At 43.3% G+C, this 27,791-nt stretch overlaps 1 protein-coding gene across 1 annotated transcript in view; it reads left to right on the top strand.

Moving 5' to 3' along the window:
• Positions 1 to 23,692, top strand: part of trim71 (tripartite motif containing 71, E3 ubiquitin protein ligase) — a 33,899-nt gene extending 10,207 nt beyond the window's left edge. Inside the window, exons 2-7 of the mRNA XM_035634689.2 lie at positions 7,685 to 7,852; positions 12,307 to 12,441; positions 16,385 to 16,627; positions 16,776 to 17,273; positions 17,527 to 17,667; positions 17,878 to 23,692. Coding sequence (XP_035490582.2) covers positions 7,685 to 7,852; positions 12,307 to 12,441; positions 16,385 to 16,627; positions 16,776 to 17,273; positions 17,527 to 17,667; positions 17,878 to 18,450 — 1,758 coding nt within the window. The 3' untranslated portion in view covers positions 18,451 to 23,692. The remainder of the gene's footprint in view (positions 1 to 7,684; positions 7,853 to 12,306; positions 12,442 to 16,384; positions 16,628 to 16,775; positions 17,274 to 17,526; positions 17,668 to 17,877) is intronic.
• Positions 23,693 to 27,791: the final 4,099 nt, after the last annotated feature.

Here is a 27,791-nt window from a genome sequence, read left to right as displayed (position 1 = left end):
GCCATGTACATGCCGTGTAACACACAGGCGATGACTGCGTGCTCCAAGACAATGAGCGTTTTGTAATCTGTCTTGTAAAATGAAGCACATTAATGTGCTGTTTTTGGATCAGACTGTTTCCTATCAGCAAGGACAACAATGAGAGCTTGTTGTCAGACGGTGTCGGACAGGGAGGGAAAAAAAGAGAGCAGTGTTATTATGGATTGAGGGTCATTGAGCATGTGGGTTGTTTATTGCTCCCTCGTATGTGAAAGTAACTAAGAATAGCTGGTTTGTGACTGAACAGAGACGAGCACATTGTCACATCTCAGCTGCTCCTCATTTCATTCACACGGCTTCTCGGTTTCATGCCTGTGACTCCTTTTCACGCCCCCCCCCTTTTTCACTTCTTTTACTCATTCCTTTCATCTTTATCTACCCCATCTCTCCCGCAGTGTTACTTCTTTTTCTCCCTCCTTCTTTTCCTCTCTTTTTTTACGGCTCAAGTGTTGCGCACACGACATTCAGTCACATACTATCTGGCTAAGGAGGCCAGCTGACTGTGGTTTGTTTTCCTTCTCTGCTGTGGGGGCCGTCCAATCAGATTGCCGGCTCACAGCCACCGCCTCCCCTTGTTATATCTGGCAGAGTTTCAAAACATCGGCAGGCATGTCCGTGTGCGTGTTGTGTCCATGGCAAACAGCCAACAGGGGTTGCCACGAGAGGGCGGGGCAGCGGCGCTGGAGGGGGAGGAAAAACAGCAGCGAGAGGAGTGAGAGAGCGATGAAGGGAACCGAGGGGGAAGGAAAAGCCATGTGAACAAGACACAGAGGGTGCTTCGAAAAGATGAGAGTATATTTCTGTGAGTTCCATAAAAGGAGCTTTGCTGGCAGATGGTACTGCTGGGATTGTTGGGATTGGGTATGTGACAGATTATCCAGCGTTGACATACCAGACTGTCTGGGTTGGTGCTGTCTGTTTGCCGTTTCATAAAACGGACTATCTTTGCTAATCTTCCCCACTGCTCCCGGTTCTCTCACATAACTATAACAGATGCAGAATCGTGAGTGGTGAGTTAAATAAAAGAGCGCAGTTGTTTCTCAATCTGCCTGATCCAGAAAATGCTCTGCCACATACCACAATATGGTCACTGTAATATTTTCTTCATGGTGGAAGAAAATTTCCTTTGTGTGAGTGTGTAAGACAAGCCTCCTGACACCTGCTCATGCCTGATGTGTTGAAATGGGGCGTGTCAGAGTTGGGCGTTCGCAGTGTCCAATCTAACAGTTTTTCCTCAACATCCCACTTGGCCCGTAGATCTAAGTTTTTCTTACTGCCTCTTTGTTTTTACTGGGCCAGAAGCCAAAATGTGAAAATACCTCCTTTTTTCCCCTCCACAATCTAATCATAGGGGCCGTATACTTCAACATATCCACCATTCCTTTATACAATGAGACCATTTGGTGTTTGAATAAAATTCATAAAACATCATGACCCTTTCTCTGTTTGGGAGATTTGTGCAAGGAAATGCATGTGACAGAGTTTTATAAGCAGCTGAGCTGAGCTGATTTTTTATTTTTATCAACATTACTACCGGACCCTGAACTTAAACAGATTCAGAAGCAACTGAGCTACATGACCAGTTATCCACAAGACCTCGTCTTAGTGTTTTATCCTCCAGTGACTGGTTGATCAACCTGCCCTGCATAAAATTATACTGCACCCAGTCCACTGTTTAAGATGGACTGATTGATTTTACTTGTAGCGTATAGGACCCTTAAAATTTCAGCATCATTTTAAGGGTGTTATGATTCCGAACCCAAAACCGTGATATAAACATCCACAATGTCCTACCGGGATACAGTACATTACTTTACTAATGTGACCCAACACATTTTTTAATTTCACAATTATCACTAAACATAAATCACAGAATTCTTCTTCTCGGTTGCACTGGAGTTTTCTGGTAAAATTCACAGCAAGAAGGTTCTGGGTTCGAATCCCGGTTCAACCAGGGCCTTTCTGTGTGGAGTTTGCACGTTCTCCCTGTGTATGCGTGGGTTCTCTCCGGCTTCCTCCAAAGACATGCAGGTAGGGGTTAGGTTAATTGGAGACTCTAAAATTGGAGACTCAAAAAAATGTTTAAAGATGCTTTTGCATAATAGCAGTTTAAGCAAAAAATAATTCTTCCCTAAAACTCGCTTTACTTACAACACAAAAATTCCATTCATTTCCAGTCAAAGGACGAATTTCGAGTTGTGCAAGGCATTTCTAAATGTGCTAGTCTTCTTGCCTGAGACCGACGAGGTATAGAAGAAGCTGTAAACTGTTTAAAAATGGCATTTTGACATGACCACCGCAGATGTCCAAGCGTCTCACTACCAGGGGATATTGGTTATGTGTCTTCAAAGAACGTGTGTCGCACAGTTCCCTAAAGCAGACCTGGTTTTTCTGGCACCACAATGTGACATGACATGGCCCTTGTCCCTTCCCCCCACTCCGCTGCGCATGCAGGCAACGAATGCTGCGCCGAGTGATTTTACTGGCTAGTGGAGCTCGTGCCCTCTCCCCCAGTTCCCCAGTACCTACAAGGGGAGGGTGGGACCTACTACAGTGTGCTGCTCTGTGAGCACAAAGCCATCATGCATTCACTCGGGCATTATTTCCTTCAGGGTTTCGGAATGTTGCTCTTGTCAACTCCAACTATGTCATATTCATTCAAATTAGCCGATTAAAAAATGTGCGTCAACGCGTTGCTGTTAGAAATTGCATTTGTCATGTTCCTTACCCTTTGCAGCACTTGTGTGTGTCTCTGCTACTTATTACATGGGAAATATTTGTACTCAAGAGCACTTTACATTACTGATTAAGTCATTGGACATTTGCAGTAAAATTGTTAAATTACTGCAATTACTAATCATTAACAGGCTCTGTAGACATAACTGCTGGCATATGTTTTGCTTCCAATTACTTTCACGAGTGATAATACTGTTGCTGAATCATGTTGGTTGTATGTGTTAGTCAATAAAAATGTCAAATATTGCCCAACATTGAAATTGACATCTGAGATTGGCTTTGGACCAGCACTATGACAATATGGATGGATTATCAACGCTGTTGATTTCTCTAATTCCTTTTTATAATCGATTAACCAACTTAAGGTTCCAGCTTTATTTAAACGTTTTTCATTTTTAAATCGGGCAGCAGCAAAAACGAGCAAAATGTTGCCAAAAATAGTTCCATAACTGTAATGGAGATATCCCTTTGGTTTATGACACCATTTTATTAACACATACAAAAAGACCTAACCTAGGTTTGAATCTGTCATGGAGGAGTGTAATGGGTAGAGGAGGAGAATGACAAACATCCGGTGCACTAATGAAATACAATAACGCTGCTTAGAGCTTTATAGCCGGTGATGGGATGTTGGTTCCAACATCCCATCAATTCTGTAGGTGAGTCAACTCTGCCTGAAGGCCTCCCTCCAGGGTGTTCTCTGTGGAATTTACAACTTTGTTAGCGTGACACCACGCCTATTTCACATCTTTTTCTAAGTTGTTTTTCACATTTCTGTGTCACGTGCACACTGGACGTGTCTGGTGTACCCTTGCGTGTGTGAGTGTATCCAGCCTGTCCAGAGCATGGCATGGCTGTGAAGTGCCTGGTCTCTTCTAGTAGCACATGTGTGACAGAGCAGCTGGATTTCTTAGAATGTGTTTCGTGCGTGATGCATTTTTTCCTTTCTAGGGCCGACAAAACATTTGTAATAAATGACTTGAAGCTTGTTAATGGTGGGTTTGGAAGAGAGAAAAACCGATAAAGACAAAGGCAGGATCCTTCCACGATGATCTTTTGGAAAAGCTATTGTCCTGTATGCCGGCAGTTGAGATAGCCATAGTGCCGGTTCAATGCCTGTGTAAAAGGGAAAGCTGGCATGGCGGGACAGATTCTAACGCAGTTGTGTCACAGCCCTCTGATTCCTGGACACTGAGCGTGTATGTACAATTCCACACTTGGGGCGGGATGACGACAGTTCTTCTTAACGGCACTTTAGTGGGATCTCTGTTTAATAGGAGTTAATAATATTGACTAGCGTTCCAAGAGGCAGCTGTATTATGAAATGTACAGCCTTGTGTCTGTCTGTGTGTGTGTGTGTGTGTGTGTTTCACCTCAAGGACTGTTGATGACACATAAGGTGCAGATGGTGATAAAGATATTGAATGTTTGTCATAGGATCTAGTTCAATGAAACGGGACTCCAGTGTTTTCAATAACAGGTTTCTTGTGATGTTGTTTTTCATTTTGTCATATTTCCACATGTGAAAATGGTGAATGGAAACATGAGATCAGACAACCAGGAGAAATTATTGATTTGTGAATGGCCCATATTAAATCTTGTGGATTATGTGGACGTTCAAATGATGTAACTTTCAGCTCGGTGAAATTGTAAGAATTTAGTGTATAGCCCGGTTTATTAGTTTATCAGGGTAACAACATGGATCCAAGTTAAAAGTGGGTGGAGGCTTGTAGCCACATATGATTGTTTTTTCCCTTATGTTTTCATGATTGCCAGTGCACACTATGATGAAAGCACAGAACAGTGTTTTCCTAAGATCATGTGATTCACCTCTTGTAGAACAATAACAACAAATAAAGTCGTTCTGGTTCTGTTCAGGATATGTGTCACCCTGTTGCTCCCCAGTGGACCAGCCTGCGTTAACATCAGTTTTGAGTAGAACATTGTTATCAAGGATGTGTCCTTATTGGAGGGCGTAAACAGTAGTAGCAAGATGTAGGCCTGTCATAATAATTTTGTTATCGACTTATCGTCCGATCCATGAACATGAACTCCGTCATTTCTATTGACCTCGTTAATCGCCATTGTGTTTACATGAATGTTTTTTTGACATAGCCAGTCACGCTGCCTAAATCGTCTATGTTCATTTTGCAAAAATTATTGCCGCCGCTGCCTCAGAATTTTATTAAATGTCATGAAGTCGCAATAACACGACTCTGCCAGGGCTCTTATTTTGACACAAGACCCAACGATGGAGCGTTATAGGTCCCACGCCACAGAGGAGAGACAGTGAGTACAGAGTTATCGGGTACCTGTGAGAAAAGGTTAATTTTGGGTCTGCCTATTGGTTATCTGCAAGGACGTGACTACCTGCCAGGAGGTTTAATTTAGGACCTGTCTACGTCACGCATCAATGAAATGGCGCCTGTATTTTGATAGAAGCTAGTGCTTAGCATGCTAACGTCCGACCAACAGAGTGAAACACACCGTGCCGTGGTGAACGGTCAAAAGTCTGACGATGAAAAGCAAAGTGCAGTAACTGAAAAGTTCCAAATGTAATGTGGGTGAACAGGAGTGTGACCATTGAGCTGGTTGTTGAAAAAGGGGTATCATTTGCTTTGTTGGAAGGTTCTGCCCTGAGGGAGCGAGATGAAGGGATTTTTCTAAACATTCAAAAACAGTAGCTGCCAATGGGGGCAATCAAACTGCTCTGAATAGTGGACTGAATCGGTTGGTCAGGGCAACGGTTACTGCCAAGCTCTGAGTAAATTAGCACATTTTATTAGCCCCGCTCTTCTATGTGTGGCAGGTTGTGTGTAATAAAAACTGATTAGCATTTTCCATTACCATCAGCTGAGGCTCCTCTCTTTCTAGGTCTACAAACGTCAGGGGCAAACAAGTCAACATTTCCACGTCCGAAGCCATTTTCCCATCATCGCCAGAATTAATGGTGGAATAAACCACCAACCATGTTATCGTCAATACTCGGATCAGCTTCATGAGATCTAAATGTTGCTGATCTCAGTCCTGCAAATGTTAGGGGTCGGTCCTCACTGCAATCCATCTTGTCTTTGTACCATCAATCTGCCTGTCCCTCACCCCCAGCTGCCTTAGCCCCTTTTCAGTCCTGATACTTTAGCTCTGGATATCTGGGATCGTTGTTTTATGTGTAAGGCTTCAACAGGCTTGACTTCTTCTCCTAACTTTGTTAAACTAAATGTAACAAATTAAACAATCATTTACCAGCTACTTAGTACTTTTTTTTTTATGTTCAAACGTGAACATTTTTAAATTTTGCAACAAATTGGTCTGAAATGAAAATTTCTGTTGAAGTCAATATGATTTCAAATGAGAACAAATTGTAAACTAAAACTAAATATATATTACATTTCAATTTAGTCACAAACTACTTAAAACTAACTTCATAAATTGCGGTTTACACAAGGAGTAGTATAACTGGGTAAAACAAAACACTCTGAATAAATAGAAATCAAAATTGTTTGTAAATGTTTAGTGCATGCTTCATGCTATATTAGTTTTTTCTTTTTCAACGGCACACTTAGTCACTACTATGACGTAGTGTGTGCACGTTAACAGAATAGAATAAGGTTGAATTTCATCAGATAAATTTGCTCAATTTTCACCAATTTCTGATCCAGCTATTGGAGTCAATATTGGACCAATAACCTCCACACTATAGCACAGCTGCATTCCTCGCCTTTGTGCGTCCTGTCCCCTCGGAATTTGGGGGTTGTTGGCAAGGGGCGGATCAGACGGGAGGAGAGAGAAGAGCAGGGCATTGAGTGACCGAGCTCTGCTGAGGCCTAAGTGGAGAGCAGCGCTCAGCAGAAGGAGAGACAGCAAGAAAAAGATCCACGAGGAGCTTAAGGAGAAGGGAGAAAGGAAGAGGAGGAAATCAGATAAGGGGGAGGTGTGTGTGTGTGTGTGTGTGTGTGTGTGTGTGTGTGTGTGTGTGTGTGTGTGTGTGTGTGTGTGTGTGTGTGTGTGTGTGTGTGTGTGTGTGTGTGTGTGTGTGTGTGTGTGTGTGTGTGTGTGTGTGTGTGTGTGTGTGTGTGTGTGTGTGTGTGTGTGTGTGTGTGTGTGTGTGTGTGTGTGTGTGTGTGTGTGTGTGTCATTAGATTATGCAGCTCCCCGGGGGAACAGCCCTTATTGATGGATTGATTGCAGGCCCCTCCCCATCCACTCAGGTGTCTTGCTATTGGAGGACATTGATCTGGTGTCTCTTTGGGATATGATGGCCAGTGCATATTTAATTAGCCTTCCATTACAACCAATCAGAATTCATACAACTACTTTGAAAATGTCAAATAGGAGTAAAGTCCCTTTACAGCCTCTATCCTCAGATGTTCGTCCAGATGGTATTGATCTAGTTTCAGTGGCACCTTGTGTCTTCTGGCGTCTTCTGGCCCTGTGTTTTGGAAGAGAGAAGCTCCCTGGGGTTGACGCCTGTATGATCCTCTCTGATAACACATGCATATGGATGACTTGTTTATCATTCATGGTCTTTTCTCATTAATTAGCTTTGTGTGTTTGAGAAGGGGGGGCGACACTTAACTTTGTGATTAATATATTCACCATGCCAGTTTCCTTTGTCAACCTGTGGTGATTCACAACAGTAAATCTCAGTAGCCTTGCTAGAGGTGTTAGATCCTCTCATCAAGTCTTTCTGTCAGTTTTAGACAAAAAGGTTATGGGAGCGGAGCATGTAGATCCAGTAAAAACATTTTTTGATGGCTGCTGAATCAACAAAATATCCCAGAAAATATAACAAGGGGAGGAGATCCATAAACCCTTGTGCTGTAAATGTCACTACAGCAAATAAAAACAAACAAAACTGTTATCGCGTCAGTTTGGTCAGTTTTAAATCCACGTCTCTGTGTGTCCCCAGGTGTTCCTGTTCTTCTGTGAAACATGCTCGCTGCCCATCTGCAGGGAGTGCAGTGTGGGCCGCCACATGGGCCACACCTTTGTTTACCTGCAAGATGCCGTGCAGGACTGCAGAGCCATCACCATCCAGCTGCTTGCCGATGGACAGCAGGGACGACAGGCTGTGCAGGTGAGACAGGAACCCAGTCAGACACATACACAGTAGAAGCATGGAACGTCCGGGACCAAGGCCATGAAATAACACCCAGTCTTCTAATTTGATCAGTCTTAATCTAGTACAATGTGGAAAATCTGAATAAAACAAATGAAAGAAGACAAGGGAACAAGGCCAGATGATCTTAATAATTGCCTTTTGTGATTCTGTAGGACTCAATTAGGTCAAACTGATTTAAGTCTCAACAAAGCCAAGATCTATGCGGCAAAATTGCCTGTGGTCCGATATAAAGACAAACCACACAGATCAACACTCATCTGTCTCCTGCGAAAAGCCGAGGAGAAGCTTCAGAGAGCAGCTGTGTCTCTGCATCGTCCCTCAGTACAGAGCCGTCGGCTATTGGAGATGACCGGCCTGAATGTGTATGAGAGTGACCAGTCCTTGGCTGCTGGGAAGCCCGGGGTTAGAGGTGTCCAGCTGGCCCTTAAAGGGGGTGGGTCGCATTGGGTGAGGTCTGGCGGGGGCAGGGCTGAAGGTCAAAGGGGAGGAGGAGGCTGGGGGAGGGTAGATGAGGCATTTAAAGGATTTCAGAGAAAGGAAAATTCCCAAACCTCTTTTAAGATGTGGAACTCTTTAAGGACCCCCCCCCCCACCCTCTTTCTCTTTTCCCCACACAAACACACACACTGCCCCTCTTCATTTACGTAATTATAGATGGGGTAGCAGCTTTCTTCATCCTCCTAATTTTTAGGTTTATATGGTGACAAATACACGAGTGAAGAATTGATGAGAGGTTCCACGAACACTTAAGCCTGCCAGTTCTCTCATGAAGCACCAGGTGAGGGGCATTTACTGTCGCTGCCCTGTAGGGCATGCATCCAAAATAGTCTTAATCAGTAATTTAGAAGAAAGGTTAATTGCATTCATGTTGTCGTTTATCAAGAAAGGTGAATTCTTAAATGTAAGGATTTTCTGCTCTTCCCCGCCACATCACTGACATCGTCGTCTCTGTTTATCCAAAATTTGAACTACAGGACGAGCAGGGAAAATGATTGAATAATGAGAGTCTTTCAATAGTATTAGTTAGGGCTGCAACTATTTACACTCAGGTTGTCCATGAAATGCACATTGCCCTATCAAACTAGAATGTAGCTGTTCTCATTGTTTATAACAAAACAAGCAAACTGTGTTGCACAAAATAATCATGACACCCAATCGTCTAAGAAAAAATGCCAGGAAGCATTTTGGAATTTACATCAGAGATAGAAAAAGGGTTGATGATGTTGTTTTCTGACTTTGTAAGATGCAACTGCTTCTACTACTGTGGCAGTGGAGGCAGTGGAGGCGGAGTGAATGAATAAAAGAATGTGAATTATTCAATGTAAGTAAAATGAGACTATGTTGAAATTAATTTGAACAAGCCGTTTGCTAGTTCTAATGTAACTAACATCACCTTTGGCTCTGGGAACTTGTGATGTGCGTCTTTCACCATTTCATATTTTATATACCAAACAATAAAAACATCAACTAATAATCAGTCGATTAATCGATAAGTAATCGATTACTAAATTAATAGCCAACTATTTTGATAATCGATTAATTGGTTCAAGTAGTTTTTATTCTCTGATTTCAGCTTCTCAAATGTGAATATTTTCTGGTAAATATGACAGTAAAGTGATTATCTTTGGTGTGTGGACAAAACAAAACATCATCTTGGGGTTTGGAAAACACCATCAACATTTTTCACAATTTTATGGACCAAACAACTAATTGATTAATCGATAAAATAATCGCAATAATAGTTGCAGCCCTAACTAATACTATTGAAAGACTCTTAAGCTGCAGCTTTACTTTCAAAAAAAGTAAAGGGTGGGACACACACAAACACACACACTCACACTCTCACACACACACACACACACACACACTCACACTCACACAAAACACACAACACGGGTTGCCTGCTTGGCCTGGGAGGTAAGGCAGTGTCATGCCCTTGGTGAAGACTTGACTGAAACATGAAACACGAGTTGTTCCACTGAGGTCAGCAGAGCTTGTAACCGGGCCACACGGGCGCTCATGTCCCTCTAGGTGTTTTTCAAAATCCAAAATATCTTGTCACGGATCTGCTCAGCTTAAATTAGAGCTTGAATGATATTATACTATATATTTGGATTTTTTTTCTCTGTTGTGTGTGTAGTGTTTAGGGTTGATATGCAGCAATATGAAAGCTTTGTTTCACATAGCATGAAAATATGGTTGGGGTAATCTAGAAATGTTGACATAATTGTTTGTCCATCATTGTCTGAGCAGGTGAACAAAAACAGTAAACCACGGAGCAAAGCTTATTGTCTCCACAACAAAAGGACCAATGGATCTATTAAAAAACACTATATAGAATTAGGAAAGACTATTTTCAAATTTGTATTTTATTTTACACACTATTACGATGGCTCAAGTTTAAATACCAGATTCCAGACCACGTTTCCAACTGGAACCAGTTATTACATCATACACTTAATTTTTTTAACCAATCTGCATCATATGAACAACACTGTAATCTATTCAGTGAAAAGCACCAGGAAACATGTAGCAGAGTCTGAGGAAACACCGCTCACCATCTGGCAATGCCTTGTGGTGTTTGGTGAATGTTTTCTCCATTTTTGTCCCAGGTCACCACCGTAGTTAAGTGCTGACGCCAGATAATATGTAAACACACACACACGCATGCACGCACACCCAACCCTGTCCCCTGAGGTAGGAAATTTCAGCCCACTCCACACCCATTATCTGCCCTGACCTCTGACCCTGGACTTGTGACCCCCTGGTTGGCCAGAGCTCTGTCTCCCTGCAGCGCGATTGGTCAGTCTGACCCCCTTTGTGTTCCAAGCTGTGCTCTTCTGGGAATGTTGAGGGAGAGACGGAAGCAGGGAAGATGGCGACACTGAGGCGGAGAGGCAGATCATGGGGCCAAGCAGCAGAGGACAGGAAACAAAGTGTGAAATCGAGAGGTCTGAGCTGTAGTGAGGGAAAGAAAAGCAAAAAAAATAGAGGAGAAAACACAAGTTGAGGCAGAAAAATAAAATAATAAAATCACAACTAGAAAAGCAGAGTTTTTTTAAAATATAAAAATACAGAGACACACTGTCTTCTTCTTCACCCCATTTTGATAACATCCCCCCCTGCTTCCTCCAGGATTCCCTCCCTGCTGTTCCCTCTCTGGGGGCCTGATTTAGTTGACCCTTTGGCTGCCTGCCTGAAAAGGCCGGGCAAAGAGAGAAGAACCCTGCTGCTAGGCTTTGTGCTTGCCGGGTTGCAGTGGGGGTGGGCAGTATGTGTCTTAAGACATGGGTTGCAGATCACGACCTGCAGAGGTTTAAGTGACCTTTGATCCCTGCGGCCGATGCCACAAAGGAAGTCTTATCCCACCTCCCCTTCGTCCCTGTGAGGTCCGGTTCACCCTGTGACCTCCCAGAAGGCGCCACAGGAAAAGCTAGATAAAACCCAGGGGGAGAGGGAAGGGAGACAAAGGGAGAAATGTGCATTTAGCCTAAATTGTTGGTTGTAAAAACGAAAACCTTCCAAAGCAGAAATTTTTCCAAGTTTGAGCCATACAGTGGCTTTTCAGGCCCTGTATTTACAAAGGTGTCCTCAACTCATTGTTAACCAAACCTGATTATCTAATCCCCTCCTGTGACGGGGTCAACAGAGAAAAGAACCATGTTCACATGGTCTTAACTGTAGATACAAGACCAAAAGTATTTTTTTCCAATACATTAGTTTGAGGAATATAATAATTTTTAACACATCCAAACAGCTTTAAATAAAGATTTATTTCCATAACATAAAATAGTTATTGATTTAAGTAATGAAATATCTATTTTTAAAAAAAGTCCAAAAAAAACCAAAACATTTTTTTTTTATATATGCCAAGTGAAGGAAACCCGTTTCAAATGTAATGCTCTGCTCTTATGCTTATAAATCCTATAATGCACACATTGAATTCAAGAGTGAGTAATGCCTGTTCAGTCCAGTAGGAAGCTGCAGTGTGAAGTGACTTCCTATTCCCGACCCATGTTTCCTTTTCCCATGTAGAGGAGCTGCTGAATGTAGGAACAGATGACAAAAAAACTGAACAGGTGTTTGTGCGTTCACTTGCCAGGAAGATGTCACATAAAGTGTCCTTTCTTTTAATGTTTCCTGATCCTCTGCATCCTGTTTCTGAAGGTCATCTGTGTCCCATCTGAGTAATAAAACAGATCAGGGAGTGCTGGGTTTAGATATTCCTCTCTGGACCTCTGTCCCATCGCAGAGTATTTTTGCTAATCCCCACATCTTCCATCTCTTTTTCTGTGTTGTTAGTCGTAATTTGCTTTTTAAATGCCATTCTTTTTTATTGTTGTTTTGTTTCACCTGATTTTCTCTACTTCATCAGTAAGGTCACATCGTTGTGTTTTCCATTTCCCCAGCTAAGCATGGAGAAGGTCCAGGCCATGGCAGAGCAGGTGGAGATCAAGGCGAAGGTTGTGCAGACGGAGGTGAAGGCCCTCGTCCTGAGACACAAGAAAGCGCTGGAGGAGCGGGAGTGTGAACTACTGTGGAAGGTGAGCTGCTGCCCTCGTGTTGCTCAGAGTCCAGTCTACTTAAACAATGGGAAGAGTTGGTTTTACTGGGCACTTTCTGTCTTGTCCTGGTCTAAGGGTTTAAATGTTTTCTTATACTTTTCCCCCAGATGCTAATGAACTATCCCGTTGACCAGAGTACTGTTGTTGTGGCACACCCATTGCAAAGACAGCGTCTCTGTTAAATGCATTAATACCATTTCTTTATTTGAAGAGCTTCTGGGTAGGAGTCTCTACATTATGCAAACATTCCTTAAATTCCAATTCAGTTAAGTCCTACCAACAATTCAATTTTGGATTCTTATCTTTGTAATTTAAATTAAACAACTTCATCCTTCCATATACACACCTGGGAATCTGCACCCACATGAGCTCACTTGCAACAGAAACTGTAATCTGTAATGTGTACTTACTGCAGAGATATGAGATGGTAAACCGTCATATCCCAGTTTATAGTGCACTTGTCAAGATTGGTTAATGAAACTTTGTAAAATCAAACAAAACCAGGTTTTAACATGAAACAGTTTGTTCTGCCGCCTGCACTTCAAAAAAAACTCTGCCCGGGCCTCTCGTGGTTTAAGGTTACTCTGAGAAGGAAAGGGTGAAAGAAAGAGCCTCCGTCCCCGAGGCCCCTTCACGTGCTTCCAGATCCCTAGCCCTGGGGTAATAAATGTACAACGACATAAAATGTCATAAAAAAGACACTGTGCTACATGAATGCCACTCTACCAATTCCAAGTCTGTAACAGAAACACACATATACAAGCACAAAATCCACATCCTGTAATCTATGACCGAAACCAGAGTAAAATGTGTGCATGTGCACTTGTACATTTATGTTTATGTGCAGATTTGTTGACCTGGTCCTGGCACATCATAACCATCAATTAAGGCGAACACCCACCAGTCCACCACGCTCTTATTTCTCCCATTCCCTCAGAACAGGTTGAGTGACGTTGTAAAAACTGACCGGTGTCTCAGATCTTGGCGCTCCTCGGTGCGTGTGTGCATGTGTGTAGGTCAAAGTGTCACGAAGAAGGTTTTCACTTACCCGTGTTCCCTCTTTAATCCTTTTTACACCACTGCAGGATGAAGTCTTTTCCCCTGAGCTGATATAGTCAGTACAGGCGGCCGTAACACAGCTTACTCTCTGAATATTCTTACTACGCTTGATGAACCATGTTCAGAATTTCAGCAAATGCAGATGTGTGAAGTAGGAAGGTGCTGATTGAGGCTTATACTTTTTAGTTACTTACAGTCTGCTCCCCTGTCCAGACAACTTGGCGCCTAAAAATGGAGAAGCTTGGAAACGCTGTACGCCCAGTTTTAGTTTGAAAACTCTGCAGGCTGCGTTGTAGTGTGGATGGGAAAAAACCAAAGAGGTTTGAAAAATTTGACGCAGTCACCTGCGTTCACTTCCTGACTGGTTATTATCAGTCACAACTCGACTGCCAGTAGTGAAGGCAAAACGTTGCACACATTTTTAGTAACCGTTCCACCTCGTCGTTGCTCCATAGGCCTGTCACGATAATTAGATTAACGACTTATCGTATGATGCATGAATATGAAATCAATAATTTTTATTGACCTCAATTGCATCTACATGCATGTTTGTTGACATAAGAATGAATGTCAACAACAGTCCAGCAAGTCTTGCTGCTTCTGATCTCGTCGTATGATTAATAAACCACTGATTTGGTCTATAAAATATGGATTTCTTATTTTTCTGAAGGCACCATGTCTTCAAATTGCTTGTTTTGTCTGAAGCATAAGCACAAATCTTAACTCTGGATAACATTTATCTCAGCAGCATCACAAATTGTGTATGACTCGCCCGCGCAACAACCAAGCTCACATGATTCAGTATCAAAAAATGGTCTGAAAAGGACGACAATATTGTTTCTCGCAATAATTTCTGGGACAATATATTGTGCAACAAAAAGTAGTTATCAAGGCCCATTGCTCCTTCTGAGGAGAGAAGAAGCAACGACGAGAAGAAAATCCCTGCTCTTAATTTTCACCATCGTCGTTTCTCATTCGTGGTGTTTTCTGTATTTTCAACTGCAGAGTAATCACTCTGCTTCCTGTTCACATCGGCATGCACATGCCCAGGGTACGTGATATACATTGTCAGGTGCGTTGGTATGGACTGGGATTATCACTGACCCGGAGCTAAAACGCTTGTGTGGAAGGAGATCGTTTTCGTTTTTTTTTTTTTAAATTGAATGTAGCCTCATCCTATTTATTTTTGGTGCTCATACAGTTGGTTGGAGTTTGTGTTGCCGTTAGTTAACTACTGTTTTTGTTATTTGAGTTATTTTTTGTGGTGGAAGAGTGTATTGCTGTTATTAAAACGTTGACACTGCCTTTGACTTTGTCAAGACTCTTTCCAGACTTTATGATGAAAATAAAAGAGTCTGCTTAATAGTTACTGAAAATAATTGCCAATCAAACCCTATAACCCTCAACTGGGCAGTAATAAAATGGACAGTATGTGGAAAGTGACCTGTGAAGTCACTTCTCAGATCTTTGCTTACCTACTACCTCCCGTAAAGCTCCTCTGTTTTCCTCCTGAATTATACGAGTTATTTTCAAATCGGTCCGCTCCGGTTTCCTGTCCAGCAAGCCCGCGTGACAGTCACCTGGGCTGACAGGAAGACGGACACATCCAGGAAGTTTCTATGCAGTGACTCGGAACTGTGTTAACAAGCCAGAGAGATCCTTGACTCTGAGGGTGACAATAAAGGTGCCAAATGTGACCCGCGGGTATAACTCAAGTCCTGAGAACTGTGAGCATGAACCTGGGTGTGTCTTGCATTGCGTGTTATTGTGTGAGCGGGTAGGATAGGAGTTGCGCTGGCCTCCCCCGACCCCCCTCTGTCTGAAACACATACCAACTCTGCCAGTGGGTGTTTCAACAGAGGAACTAAAACTAGTTGTCTGTCCATCAAAAAGCCTAACTTGAGTCTTTGTCTTCAGTGACTATAAAGTGAAACTCTAGTCTCACAGATGCAAATTGGCAGTTCCACTTATGCCAGGGATTAACAATAGACCCCTCTCTTCTGGACTCTCTCTCTCTCTCTCCTTGCTATCAAAAGTCCTTCTAACCATAGAGCCAGTCAGCCCATTGTGTTGAACTCTTTTTGTTAGGTGAGGGTGAGTAGGAGCCCACTCCCTGCTCCTCGGGTTCTGCCACCCTCTTTGATGCTCTATTCTCACCGACTCTACTGTAACTTTATCTGCCTTCTCACGGTAACAGAAATGTGTCCTGGTTAAGTGATGGTTGTCCCACATTATACTTTGTGTATAGCATTGCACATTGTTTCCTTATTGTTTGCTGCTGCGTTGTTTTGGCTTGAAGCTTAAAGAAACTTGTGTATGATGCAGAGTCGAGTATCAGCAACGCATTATGGCGAAAGCTTACAACTAGAATTCATTTTACCATCGGCACTGATGGAAAAGGTATTTCATCAGTCTCCATCTACAAATCCACTTACAGATTTATCTCATGCTCTCAGTTAACGTCTCTATTACCTCTTCTTCTGTCTCACTTCTCTTCAACAAACATACTGGATTGTTTAATGTTTGTTAAAACCCAATCATTATAGATGTACTGGCAACCAACTTGCCGAACCTTCATCTTCTTCTTCTTCCTGAATATCTGGCAGACTTGGTATGGTCAGCACATTGCTGCCACCCAGTGGATAGACTTGCAGTGACCAGTCTGCAGTGACAGAAAGGATTTTAGTGCATGTCTGAAAGCAGCTATAGAAACATTACATGCAATGATGTCTGTAATTTGGCAGGATAAAGACACAATTTATTGTCACAGTTCAATAAAGCACATTTGTCGTGCGCTTACTGTGCTATTTGTTCAACCAAATCCCTGGTGGTGACCGTAAACATGTGCCCCGTCTTGTTTCAGGTGGAGAAGATCCGTCAGGTGAAGGCCAAGTCTCTGTACCTGCAGGTGGAGAAACTGCACCAGAGTCTGACCAAGTTAGACAGCACCATCGCTGCAGTCAGCCAGGTGCTGGATGAGGGCCACCATCTCGACGTGCTGCTGGCAAGGGAGCGAATGCTCACCCAGATCCATGAGCTCAAGGCCCTCAGGGGCCTGCTTCAGGCGCAAGAGGACGACCGCTTCATGTTCACTCCTCCAGACCAGGTGAGCTCATGGCTTGATAACAAGTGGCCAAGGTTTTTCCACTACATATTATGTTCCAATATATGATTATTTAACTTTCCTCTGAGTTTACAAGTAGGTTTTAAAAGAAAAAGAAAGCAATTTAACTTTCCCATCATGGTTCCCTCAGGCTCTGTGCATAGCCATCCAGTCCATGGGCCTGATCAGCAGTGGAGCTTTTGCCCTGGTCACCAAAGCCCACGGTGAGGGCCTGAAAAGTGGGCTCCGTGGCAAGCCCACATCCTTCACCGTGATTGGATATGACCACGACGGCGAGCCGCGTCTCTCCGGTGGGGACAGCGTGTCTGCAATAGTCATGTCAGCCGGCGATGGCACACTGTCTGCCGCAGACGTGACAGACCACCAGAACGGCTCTTACACCATCAGCTACGTGCCCAAGTGTGAGGGGGAGCACCTCGTGTCAGTGCTGGTGTGTAACCAGCACATCCAGGGCAGCCCCTTCAAGGTGATCGTGAAGTCAGGGCGGAGCTATGGATCTCTGGGTTCCCATATGTCATCCTTTGGGTGCGAGGGGGAGGGAGACGGTCAGCTCTGTCGTCCTTGGGGCATCAGTGTGGACAAAGAAGGATACGTGGCTGTGGCTGACCGCAGCAACAACCGCATACAGGTACAGCTAGATTCACTGTCTGTTCAGTCTAAAAGTATGGCTGGTGAAATGGTCTCTGTAAACAGGACTTCTCTACACCCACCAGTATCAAATCAAAATTCATATACTGCACTAAAGAAAGTCTGTAATTGTGGATCAAGCAGATATAAAGTCAACTATTTTATTTTCAGTATTGCCAAAGTCTGCTCCATAACGCTCCATAACTTTAAAAGAAAATCAATATGGCGGGTTTTTTTTGTCCCTCTGTCTCCAGATATTCAAGCCTTGTGGTGCCTTCCACCATAAGTTTGGCTCTCTGGGTTCTCGGCCTGGTCAGTTCGATCGTCCAGCTGGCGTTGCATGTGACAGTCAGAGACGAATCATTGTGGCTGATAAGGACAATCACCGTGTGCAGGTATGAAAACTCGTGTGGACACGATCGACCCTTTCCTACTTACTAATTTTGCACAATAGCAGGGATGCCATGATATTCTTTTAAGTTACAGGAGCATGTTGGCTTCTGAAAATCTGTAAACCCACATAAACACACAGCTCCTCCTGCTTACTCTCCCTCTTCTCTACATGTAAACATGTTAGGTGTTAAGACATCTGCTTTGTCTGACAGGTGTTTACTTTTGAGGGCCAGTTCCTGCTCAAGTTTGGGGAAAAGGGCACCAAAAACGGGCAGTTCAATTATCCCTGGGATGTGGCTGTCAACTCTGAGGGTAAGATCCTGGTCTCAGACACCAGGAACCACCGCGTGCAGCTCTTCGCCCCCGATGGCTCTTTCCTCAACAAGTACGGCTTCGAAGGGGCCCTGTGGAAACACTTTGACTCTCCCAGAGGAGTGGCCTTCAACCACGAGGACCACCTGGTGGTGACCGACTTCAACAACCACCGGCTCCTGGTCATCCGGCCTGACTGCCAGTCGGCTCGCTTCCTGGGCTCTGAGGGCACAGGGAATGGGCAATTCCTGCGGCCCCAGGGCGTCGCCGTGGACCAGGAGAACCGCATCATCGTGGCCGACTCCCGCAACCACCGGGTCCAAGTGTTCGAGCCCAATGGAAACTTTTTATGCAAATTTGGCACACAGGGGAGCGGCTTTGGACAGATGGATCGCCCCTCCGGTGTGGCTGTGACGCCCGACGGAGTCATTGTGGTTGTTGACTTTGGAAATAATCGCATTCTCAAATTCTAAAAAAGAAAGAAAAACGAAAAAAAAACACGTTATTTTTGCATTCTCTCCCTCCGTTTGTTCTTTTTGCATTTTTTTTTTCTTCGATGAAGTAAATGGAGGAGAGAGAATGAATCAGCCGTCACAACAGGAGGAGAGCTCAGAGAGGATTGAGAGCATGCTGAAATTAAGGGAAAATAAAACTATAGGGTTTTTTTCTTTCATTTACATTGATATTCTCCAAATCTGATATCTGTGGTATTTATGACAAAGGGAACCTCTACAAATTGATAATCAGTAGATAAAGAGCCATATTTCCCTTTGTTGGTCTCAGCTGCTCTGAATTCTCTCTGTAAACTCTCCTTACGTATCCATCTCAGGGAATTTCTCACTTTTCTTGAAATCTTACACCCTCTGCTCCACACCTACCTCATTTAGCTCTTTACGAATGTACTCATAGTCACTGAGCAGAGGTTTTAGTCTGTGAAGTTTTACAAAGAAGAAAAGTCTAACTCTATAGTTTGTTATTTAAGAGAGACAAAAAAAAGAATAGACTCTTCAGTTGATATTTGCACAGGATTAATGGAATTCTTGCTGTGCATTTTGAAATATGAGTTATAAAGTGAACCTCCTGAATGTTGTTGCTGAGACAATACTCAGACCACTGTAGAGGGTGCATGATTTACTCTCATTAGAAGTGGAGGGGAAATTAGGGTACAGTAGTGTCCCTTTTTACATTTAAGGCTAGTTAGTTTTTTCGCGTGTGCATCGATCCATGTCTCTTTGTGGCTATGTGGATTGTGTTGTGTCGCGATAGCCTGAGAAGAGTGCAAAGCGATGCCAAACTTGATAGAATCAAAATTAGCTCAGGTCATAGTAGGACTGATTAAAAGTGATCATTACTTTTCTGGCTCTCCCTCTAGCTTTACTGGATTATGCTGATTTGATGAATTTTATCGATAAGCAAAAAGGTAACGTTTAGGGAATCATCTCCAAAACGACCCCCCGAAATGATCCCTAAAATAAGCCCTGTAATAAAATTAACCAAATTGTTCGATCATCCATACACCCACCGCCCCAACCGTGTCTTATAAGACCGAATGAACTAATGTTTTTGATAAAATAAAGACGGCCCGCGTTGTTATTATCCAGACAGACGTGAAACAATGAAGATGCAAAGATTTGAATGCAAGGAGAGCGGCGTCTCATCCAGACGGGAAGACCCACCAAAGGATTTTGGTGAAAACTCTTCCAAGATCTGGACCTATTCACGATCTAAACATAGAGATTTAATCATGATTGAATGACACCTTTTTTTTGATGAGGCATGCTGTGTAACAAAAGCCTCAAATGAAGGCATCTAATTTGGCCGTCTAGAGGACATTAATGACATCAAATTGCCGACCCAACACTACAATCCTCTGGATTTAGATTGTGGTTGAAAGCTACCTCTCTCTGGCTCCTGGGGCCTGTAGTCCAGTCCATTAGGAGGGCTGCATTACGAAGCCCTGCCCTATTTATTGACGTTTGGAGCTGTGATGACGCCTCCAAATTGAGCTCGAGTTGATTGATTCCTCTTAAGACAAATTGGCCAACTGTAGATTTTGGCTATTCTATAAATAACCCCTCCCCATTTTAAATACATTATCTTGAATAATCATTGTTAATGGGAAAGTCTAAAGTTCACAAAACTCACCCAATTGAGCTCATAGCAGTGTCTACGTTAGGCGTGGATGAATAAAGTGTGCTTCCGTCACAGTTTATTGTGCATGAGTGCTTTCACATTCTGCCTAGACCAACGGCCCTCGCTGTTTAGAGGCGGGGTTTGAAAAGAAGACTCTTTTTGTCTGAACAGAGATGTTCGAGTCAAGAACGGACGATGCCCGCACCAAAGAGCACCAAAGTGGACCCTTTCCTCCACCTTCGCATTTATCGCATCAACCATCAAATGATGCCCCCACCTCTATCAATTGTAGACGGCCTGTAGGCTCATCGGAGCACCATTAGTTTGTGTCCCAACCTTATCTCCATAGAAACAAATAGATTCTAACTCTTTGTGGTGAAAGCATTGTGGGGTTTTGAATCCCCTTGCCCTCCATTAAATCTGTATCCTGCTGGAAAGCACTAAGACAATAGAGGTTCCGTTAGCCACCTCCTTAGCCTGGCAAAGAATCTCGGGACCCACGAAAAAGAGTCACTGACCGGCTCTCGCCTCTGAGGAGTGGGCCTGTGTGCACATGATCAGGATGGACATCCTCATATCTCCAATATCCTGTACCTCAAACGCTCTCCTTTACCTCCTCTCTTGTATACCTCAACTCCTGAATACCTCAAATGTGTCACTCATAGCTACTGTGCATTAACACATTCAAATACCTCAACTTGTTATTCTCACTCTGAATACCTCGTTTTTACTCGTTATTTAAGCGTACCTCGTCAGATATTTATGCATTTACAAATATACCTCATTCATTGAATCGTCTCGTGTTACAGTGCAGTACATTGTCTCATAGCTCTAGGACCAAAGATCATGGTACTGTTTCAAGTTGAAATGACATTTGTGTTGGGGTTCATCACTCCCATCTCACAAACCCTGAACACCTTTTGGTTTTGTTGAATCTACTGTAAATTGCCTCGTAAATTATGCCTTAGATCACCACGAAACCAAATATTTCAGATGAAAGCGTTGTGCCAAAATGATCCATGAGACTTCTGTGCCAAACAGAGTAGGCATCTGGACCACTGTTTATAGACGACGACTGTCGCTGGACCATTATATCATAGATACAAGTGTAAAATCAGAGCGCCCGTGGATGAATCCTCGCTCTCTTGACTGGACGCGCTTAAGAGGGCTGTGCCCCATTTATCTTTACCTCATTATGATGATGATGATGAACATCCCGATTTCACTTTGTTACTGTGTGCAAGGGGTGAAGGGAAGAGGAAATGGCCTCTTGAAAAGAGTTAAGAACTTTTGAACGCACAAGAACGACTTCTAATTTCAGCACAATTTAACCAATATTTCAGTGTGGACTTTAGGATGCAGGGCGATGCTCATTGAGGACTAGGAGACAAGTCTAACCTCAACCCCTCTGATTGTGGTGTAAACACACACATCGGAGGATTTACACCCACCGGTGACAACAGGCTGGAATATTATTGAAGTGATAAGGATCCAGTTCCAGTCCAGAGACCATGCTGCTCTGAACCCAACACCCAGTTTCACAGATAAGATTTCTCTTACATTTTTTTTGCTTTTCAGTATTACTCAGTGAAATGTTCATTCATGTTGCATCGGTTTTTAATTAAGATTGCAGAATTCTATCCTTGAGATCCTTAGGTCTTCACTCTTAAAGAGAAAAAAAAATGTATTTTTAACCTTTATTTTGTTTTCCATTTTGTTGCATGCTTTAAAAAGTCCTTGTATTATACTGATGTCTCTCAGATAGGTGTTGAAAAACTCAGACGGGGTGGGTAGCTGACTATTGGGATGATTTTACCAAAATATATACCCAAAGATGTGTATGTGTGTGTTGATATTGCGTTGGATGGAATTAACCTCGGACCTTGGCGATTGTATTTCCTGTTCTCTAGAGGCTCTGCAGAGGCAGCTTTTCCCTCAACCATTAGTGCTTCATTTCCTTTTAGTCCCTCTTATATTAGTTATGTGGATGGATGTTAACAAATTGGCCTTTCACACTCGAGCCCTGCAACTTAGCGGAGCTCTAAAAGCTTCCTGCCGAGTGTAGATCCAACTTTCCAACATCGAGGAATCCATGAGACAGCCATTTTGTGTGTTGACCGGGTAATGGGAACTCTCACTCTCATATGGGAAGAAATTGGTTTCTCTCCCACAAACTAGCAATCTGCTCCTCTCCTCATCTTTGTGTGAATCTAGGAAGTGTGGTGATGGCTGCTGAGCACGTGATTGGATGACTGCGCTCCTGCTCAGTGGGGTGTTTAGTTTTATTTTAAATCGGGCCCCTGTGGTTTTTGTCCACCATATTTTCTTTTTGTGCCTCACGGTTTTAAGAGAGAAAGAGAGAAATAAAAGCAAAGCTACACCAGGTATTGGCTGCGAGGTCTTAGTCCTCCTTTTCATGATTGTATATTCGAAAGCGAGAGAAAGAAGACGAAAAAAAAAGGTTTGAAAATTTAGAGATGAAAAAAATAAAACTCAGGTAGTTCTCAGCAGCCCTGTCCTGCAGGTGTCTCATTGAATCGTGTCCCGTAGTGATGATGTAATGACTTTCTCCCCCTCCCCCTTATTATGACCTCTCAGTACTAGTCTGATTCCTTTGTGTCCATTCACATATTAGAAAAACAAATTATTCCTCAATCTGAAAAAAAAAAAAAATGCTTTCAATTAGTTTCCCCTGATTAATCTTGTTGGGTTTTTGTTTTTTTTTGACAATTTTTGTTTTTCCTAATTACAAAAAAAGTACAAATGCTTCCCACCACTTGATGCTCATTGGCCCTTTTAGAATGTATTTTGTGAAGAAAAGGGTTAAATGGGATCTTGTTGATGCTCGCTCCCTACAACCAGCTGCTGGAAGCCTTATAAGACTGAACAGAGACAACATACAAAAAAACAACAACAACTCTAATTCTCTACGATTTGATGCTAAATATTATGCACCAGCAATACTAATGAATATAATGTGGAACCATGTGGTTGTAGTTGAACACGCTGCAGCGGGTTCATGTAGAAAGCAGCTTTCACAGCCAAGCTGGGAGATGCTTGGCTTGAGGGGATAATGGCAGCTTGTCCACAATCATGTTTCCGTCGTGTCCTGTTCTCCCAGCAGCCGGGTGTGTGTGGAGGGGCCGTTGTGTTTGTGCGCTGCATCTGTGTTGTCTGAGCAGAGATCCACTGAATGTATCCTCCTCACAGTCCAAGAGGCAGGGGGAGCCAGTGTGGCCGGCTGAGTTTAGATGGCTGCTGCTGATGCTTCCTCATCCATGCCGGTGTGTGGGTGTGTGTGTGTTTGCGTGCGTGTGTGTTTGCGTGCGTGTGTGTTTGCGTGCGTGTGTGTTTGCGTGCGTGTGTTTGCGTGTTTCCCAGTACACTTTCCCTCCCTGAACACACACTCACACATTGTGCTGGGTGGAGTTGCAGATGTCAGGTCTTCAGTCTAAATAAGGCAGAGGAGACAATAATATATTGGCCACCTGCTGCTCTCTCTGTACTCTGTGGACTTTAAACATTTCCTATGCAGTTTTTTTTGTTTACACTTAAATAAAGTTGTATTTCTTTGACTTCAAATCTCGGGTCTTTCTTCACTCTGAAGTAGAACAAATGTGAAATGTGAAATGAATGTTATCCCCACACAGTGACTTAATACTGCGAGTCTAGTTTGGACAGTGGCTACATTCGAGGTCAGTGCAAGAACACGCAACATTTACCACATTGAGGGGGAAACACTGGGGAATTCCTCTCCCTGTTTGTGCGCTCAGGGGTTGATGACTTGAGTTAATGAAAGTACCATTTTCAAATGTGTGAAGATCAATTTCCCAGTAGAACAAGGAGCTTTAACTGAACTGAAATCAGACTGTCTATTCATCTGTTTTCATGCAATTTTTTACCCCTACTGAAATGTTTTGCTCTACTGCGGCCTCAGGTGGTGGGGGACTGCTACAACACCCCGAATGAGTGGAATGGAAATGTTGGCCGTAATTGTTAAAGGGAATGAAAACACAACTTTATTTATTATTTATGCACCCGAGAGCCCATTAACAAACTAAAATATTAAAGAGATTAACACTGAATGTTGGCACAGTGCTTCTCTCAAGCATGATGAATGACATAACAATAAGTACGAAATCAGGGCCCCACCTAGGTTAATGGATGAGCAGCAATTGGCTGCTTTTCCCACTTGATGATCCCGTCTGGCACATTTATACAAGTTAAGAATTTTAGTACATAAAGTGATGAAATCGGAGAGTGTTGTGGGACTCGTACAAGCTTGAAAAAAAAACATGTAAATTACTTGGTTGTTTTAGCTCATATTTTGTTAACCGCTTTATAATGTCATTTAACCAGAGTGATGGTTGAATTAGAGTAAAAAGATCGTAGTATCCTGTACTCCGAACCAACATCATCATTTAAACATGAAACACAACCTCTGACGGACGAGAAAAGTTCAGTTTTCACTTAAAGATTTCTTCAAAACTGAAGCTTCTGCTGGAACGTCTTCCATCCAAAAGACACAAACTGACAAAAGCGACACAAAAAAACTTCCATAGTGGACAACGTGAGATTTGAACACTTTGGACGTCTTGAGGTGTTTCCGATGTGAGACTTTCTGGACCTAAGAAGGGCAGTCATGTTTATTCCCACTCACATTGAAGCAGAAGTAAGGATTTGTTAATGAACTGAGCCTATTTATATATCCAACAAAATACTTCACATCACAAATGTTTACCTCCCAGCTTGGATACATAGTACACAGTGATACTGTGCTTCTGTAAGCTCAACTCTGAAGTACTTCACACATGATTCCCCCCACAGATATGCAACGTTATAATTTCACACAGATTATGGCCGCATGCTATTTGCAGCACTAAGATCAGCCGACGTGATCGGGGCCCTTTCTTGAAAAGGTATGGCACACATTAACCGTTTCAATTTAGTGATTGCATGATATTGTATATTTCTAGAATCATATTTATATTTGAGTTACCAGCAAATCTGTGAGGCGCAGTGTGTGAGGAACAGGGGTCATAACCCATCTTTGGGCCCCCGGAAGGTTAATCTAGCCTTCATGTGTAAACTAGTCTCATAACGTCATCCATTACATTCACTCATCCAACCATCATCCGCTCTACCTGCACTGAAGAGTACAGTCGTTGTCAAACGAAACGCACTTTGTTCATTTACCCTGTTCTAGTCAAACATCTTTCAAATACGAGTGTATAATGTCCTTGTGATGTGCCCGTCTGCCTAGGAACCAATGACTGAGGGTGCGTTAACTGTCTGTATTTGGCATCTTTTACCATTCACAGGTATAAATTGACTTAGTATGACATGAAGCCCTGAGACAAGTTCCCCCACAGCTGTGGAGACAACAAAGTGAACCAGACTCCGCTGTAGTTCCCAGCATCTACAACTTGATGTCAGCAGTGCTACGTTTCACATTCACCATGGGAGAAGCACTCCGGGCTAAATGTGTCAAAGTGGAACTGTGGCACAGAACATTAATGCCTCTTGATCGGACCAAGAGGGGTCGACTGGATGAGACTGTGAATTTGTGCGATGAAATGAGTCGTGACCCGCGGGTTTGCCGAAACGAGAAGACACGACACCGTGTCTCTGATCAAACACGATGGCAGACTGGTGGGGCGTCGAGGTGGGGGAGACGCAGGAGCAGAGGAGCACCTGTAACCGCGGGCCCCCGCCAGATGGCTGGGAGGTCCTCACTCGTGTGTGTGTGTGTGTGTGTTTGTGTGCAAGTCTGCGGCTACACTATGTGTATGGGTAAGTGTCTCTCAGAGGAGCCAATTAGCTGCTGCGGGCTGAGAAGGCGCCACAGAGCACATCAGATCTAGATTGCTTCACGAACTCGGCTGCTCTGCCAGAATCAGTGGAGAGCGTCATTTACCTCAAGTCCTCAAAGAGCTGGTTAACATGTTCTATTCTACTTCTTCCCACTGAGCACTGAAGCTCACATTTATACATTTACATCCTCATTGTCATTAACGTTTTAAGCGTCTCAAATAAAACTAATAACATGTTAAACATAGACAATCACTATCTTTTGCTCCTCAGGAGGGGCATTTGTCAGAAAACTAACACTAATGGATGGCACAGCCATCTTGTCTGGGCGACATCCGGTATCTAGGTATCAATAGTAAATCGATGGTGGTAACCCACTGTGATGTCACCCATTGGTTTCACGACCTGCCATTCTGAAGCCTCGAGTTTAGCGAGGTCTCCTTCTCCACGACTCATTCACGCTGACTGAGAGCTCGTCCACTACGCGCCCACCTACACATTTCCATGCCCCAATGCACACCGTGCATTAGCGTCTATTTTACTCTGAATGAGAACATCATTTACTAAATGAACATGATGCTTTTTTGAAGAAGACTTGAAACCAGAGATTGAACCATAAACTCCTCAGGAAAATGTTTACTGACATTATAACTGAAGTGAGAAGTAGAGTTGTTTTCTCATAGACTTCTGTAGAAACGGACTTCCTTTTGCAACCAGGCAGTCGCCCTCTGCTGGTGATTCCAGAGAATACAGGCTTCAGGCACTTCTGCATTGGCTTCACCTTCCGGTCTCTGTGACTATGTCCATGTTATATACAGTCTATGGTGCAGCCATGTTACATTTCCAATAACTTATTTATGCGTCCAGCAGTCACAGAGCCACATTTCCATCCATTTACTACCAGCTGCTGATGCTCCAATATGTTCACGGGCTAATCTGAGTCGCGGGTTCAGGTGATAATTCTCCGTAGGTTCGTCACTACAAGTGACCTCTTTCACCGGCCAACACATTATTGTCACACTGTCATTCTAAAAAAAAGTTTTTTACTTGATCCAGAATTAGTTTAGCATTGCTTTTGGTCCTGGAAACATAAGCTAACTGGTTAAATTTGGTAGCACTGGTTGAGTTTGTGTGCTGCCAACACCACAATTATTAAAAGTTTTAGACACAAAATAACATAAATCACAAATTCCTGTATGAAATGAAAACGGACTTTTGAGAAATAAAAGTATATTCAAACTTTAAATTGTGTCACCAATTATTTTCTAATGTAGACATATTTTCAATAATGATTGCCCATTTTGAAACATCTTTATTTAATATCAAACACCAGGGGAATCTTTTTCCCCCAAAAGAATTTCTTCTGAGTTGGTCGGAGAGGACAGGCGACCTCACTGGTTGTCGCAACATTGACCTGAGCTACAAAGGCGTGGGTGGATCTGAACGGCCCCTATCGTACGGAGCAGAGTGGGCAGCTGATGCTTGCCTTGACGTTGGGGTGACGGACGGTGTGACGTAGTCGAGACTGCAACGGGAATGCGACCCCCCTGCGGTGCCCTCATATCCATTTCCCCCCCTGGTCCTGAGGAGAGTCATTCGCCGGAGTTGAGGGGGCGTCAGGAAAGAGGAAAAGAGGGTGGGGGCGGTCGTGTGGCAGCAGCAGCAGCTGAGGGAGGGGAAACAGAAAGCGAGATCGACATTGATTTTGTCGTGTATTTCACACTCTTCAAATCGTTTTCAAGCATACTGACTCCAACTCACTGCAAAAATCTGTTTACGCTCGGCCTCATCACGGAGACGACCAGAAATCAGCCGTGCGCATGAGATGATGAGTTTTTCTCGTCCAGAAAAGTAACAAGATGCGCAAAGT

This window comes from Scophthalmus maximus, chromosome 5, assembly GCF_022379125.1.
Source record: "Scophthalmus maximus strain ysfricsl-2021 chromosome 5, ASM2237912v1, whole genome shotgun sequence".
NCBI lineage: Eukaryota > Metazoa > Chordata > Actinopteri > Pleuronectiformes > Scophthalmidae > Scophthalmus > Scophthalmus maximus.
Note: the sequence above shows the minus strand (reverse complement) of the source record. Positions and strands in the feature narration are given on the sequence as shown.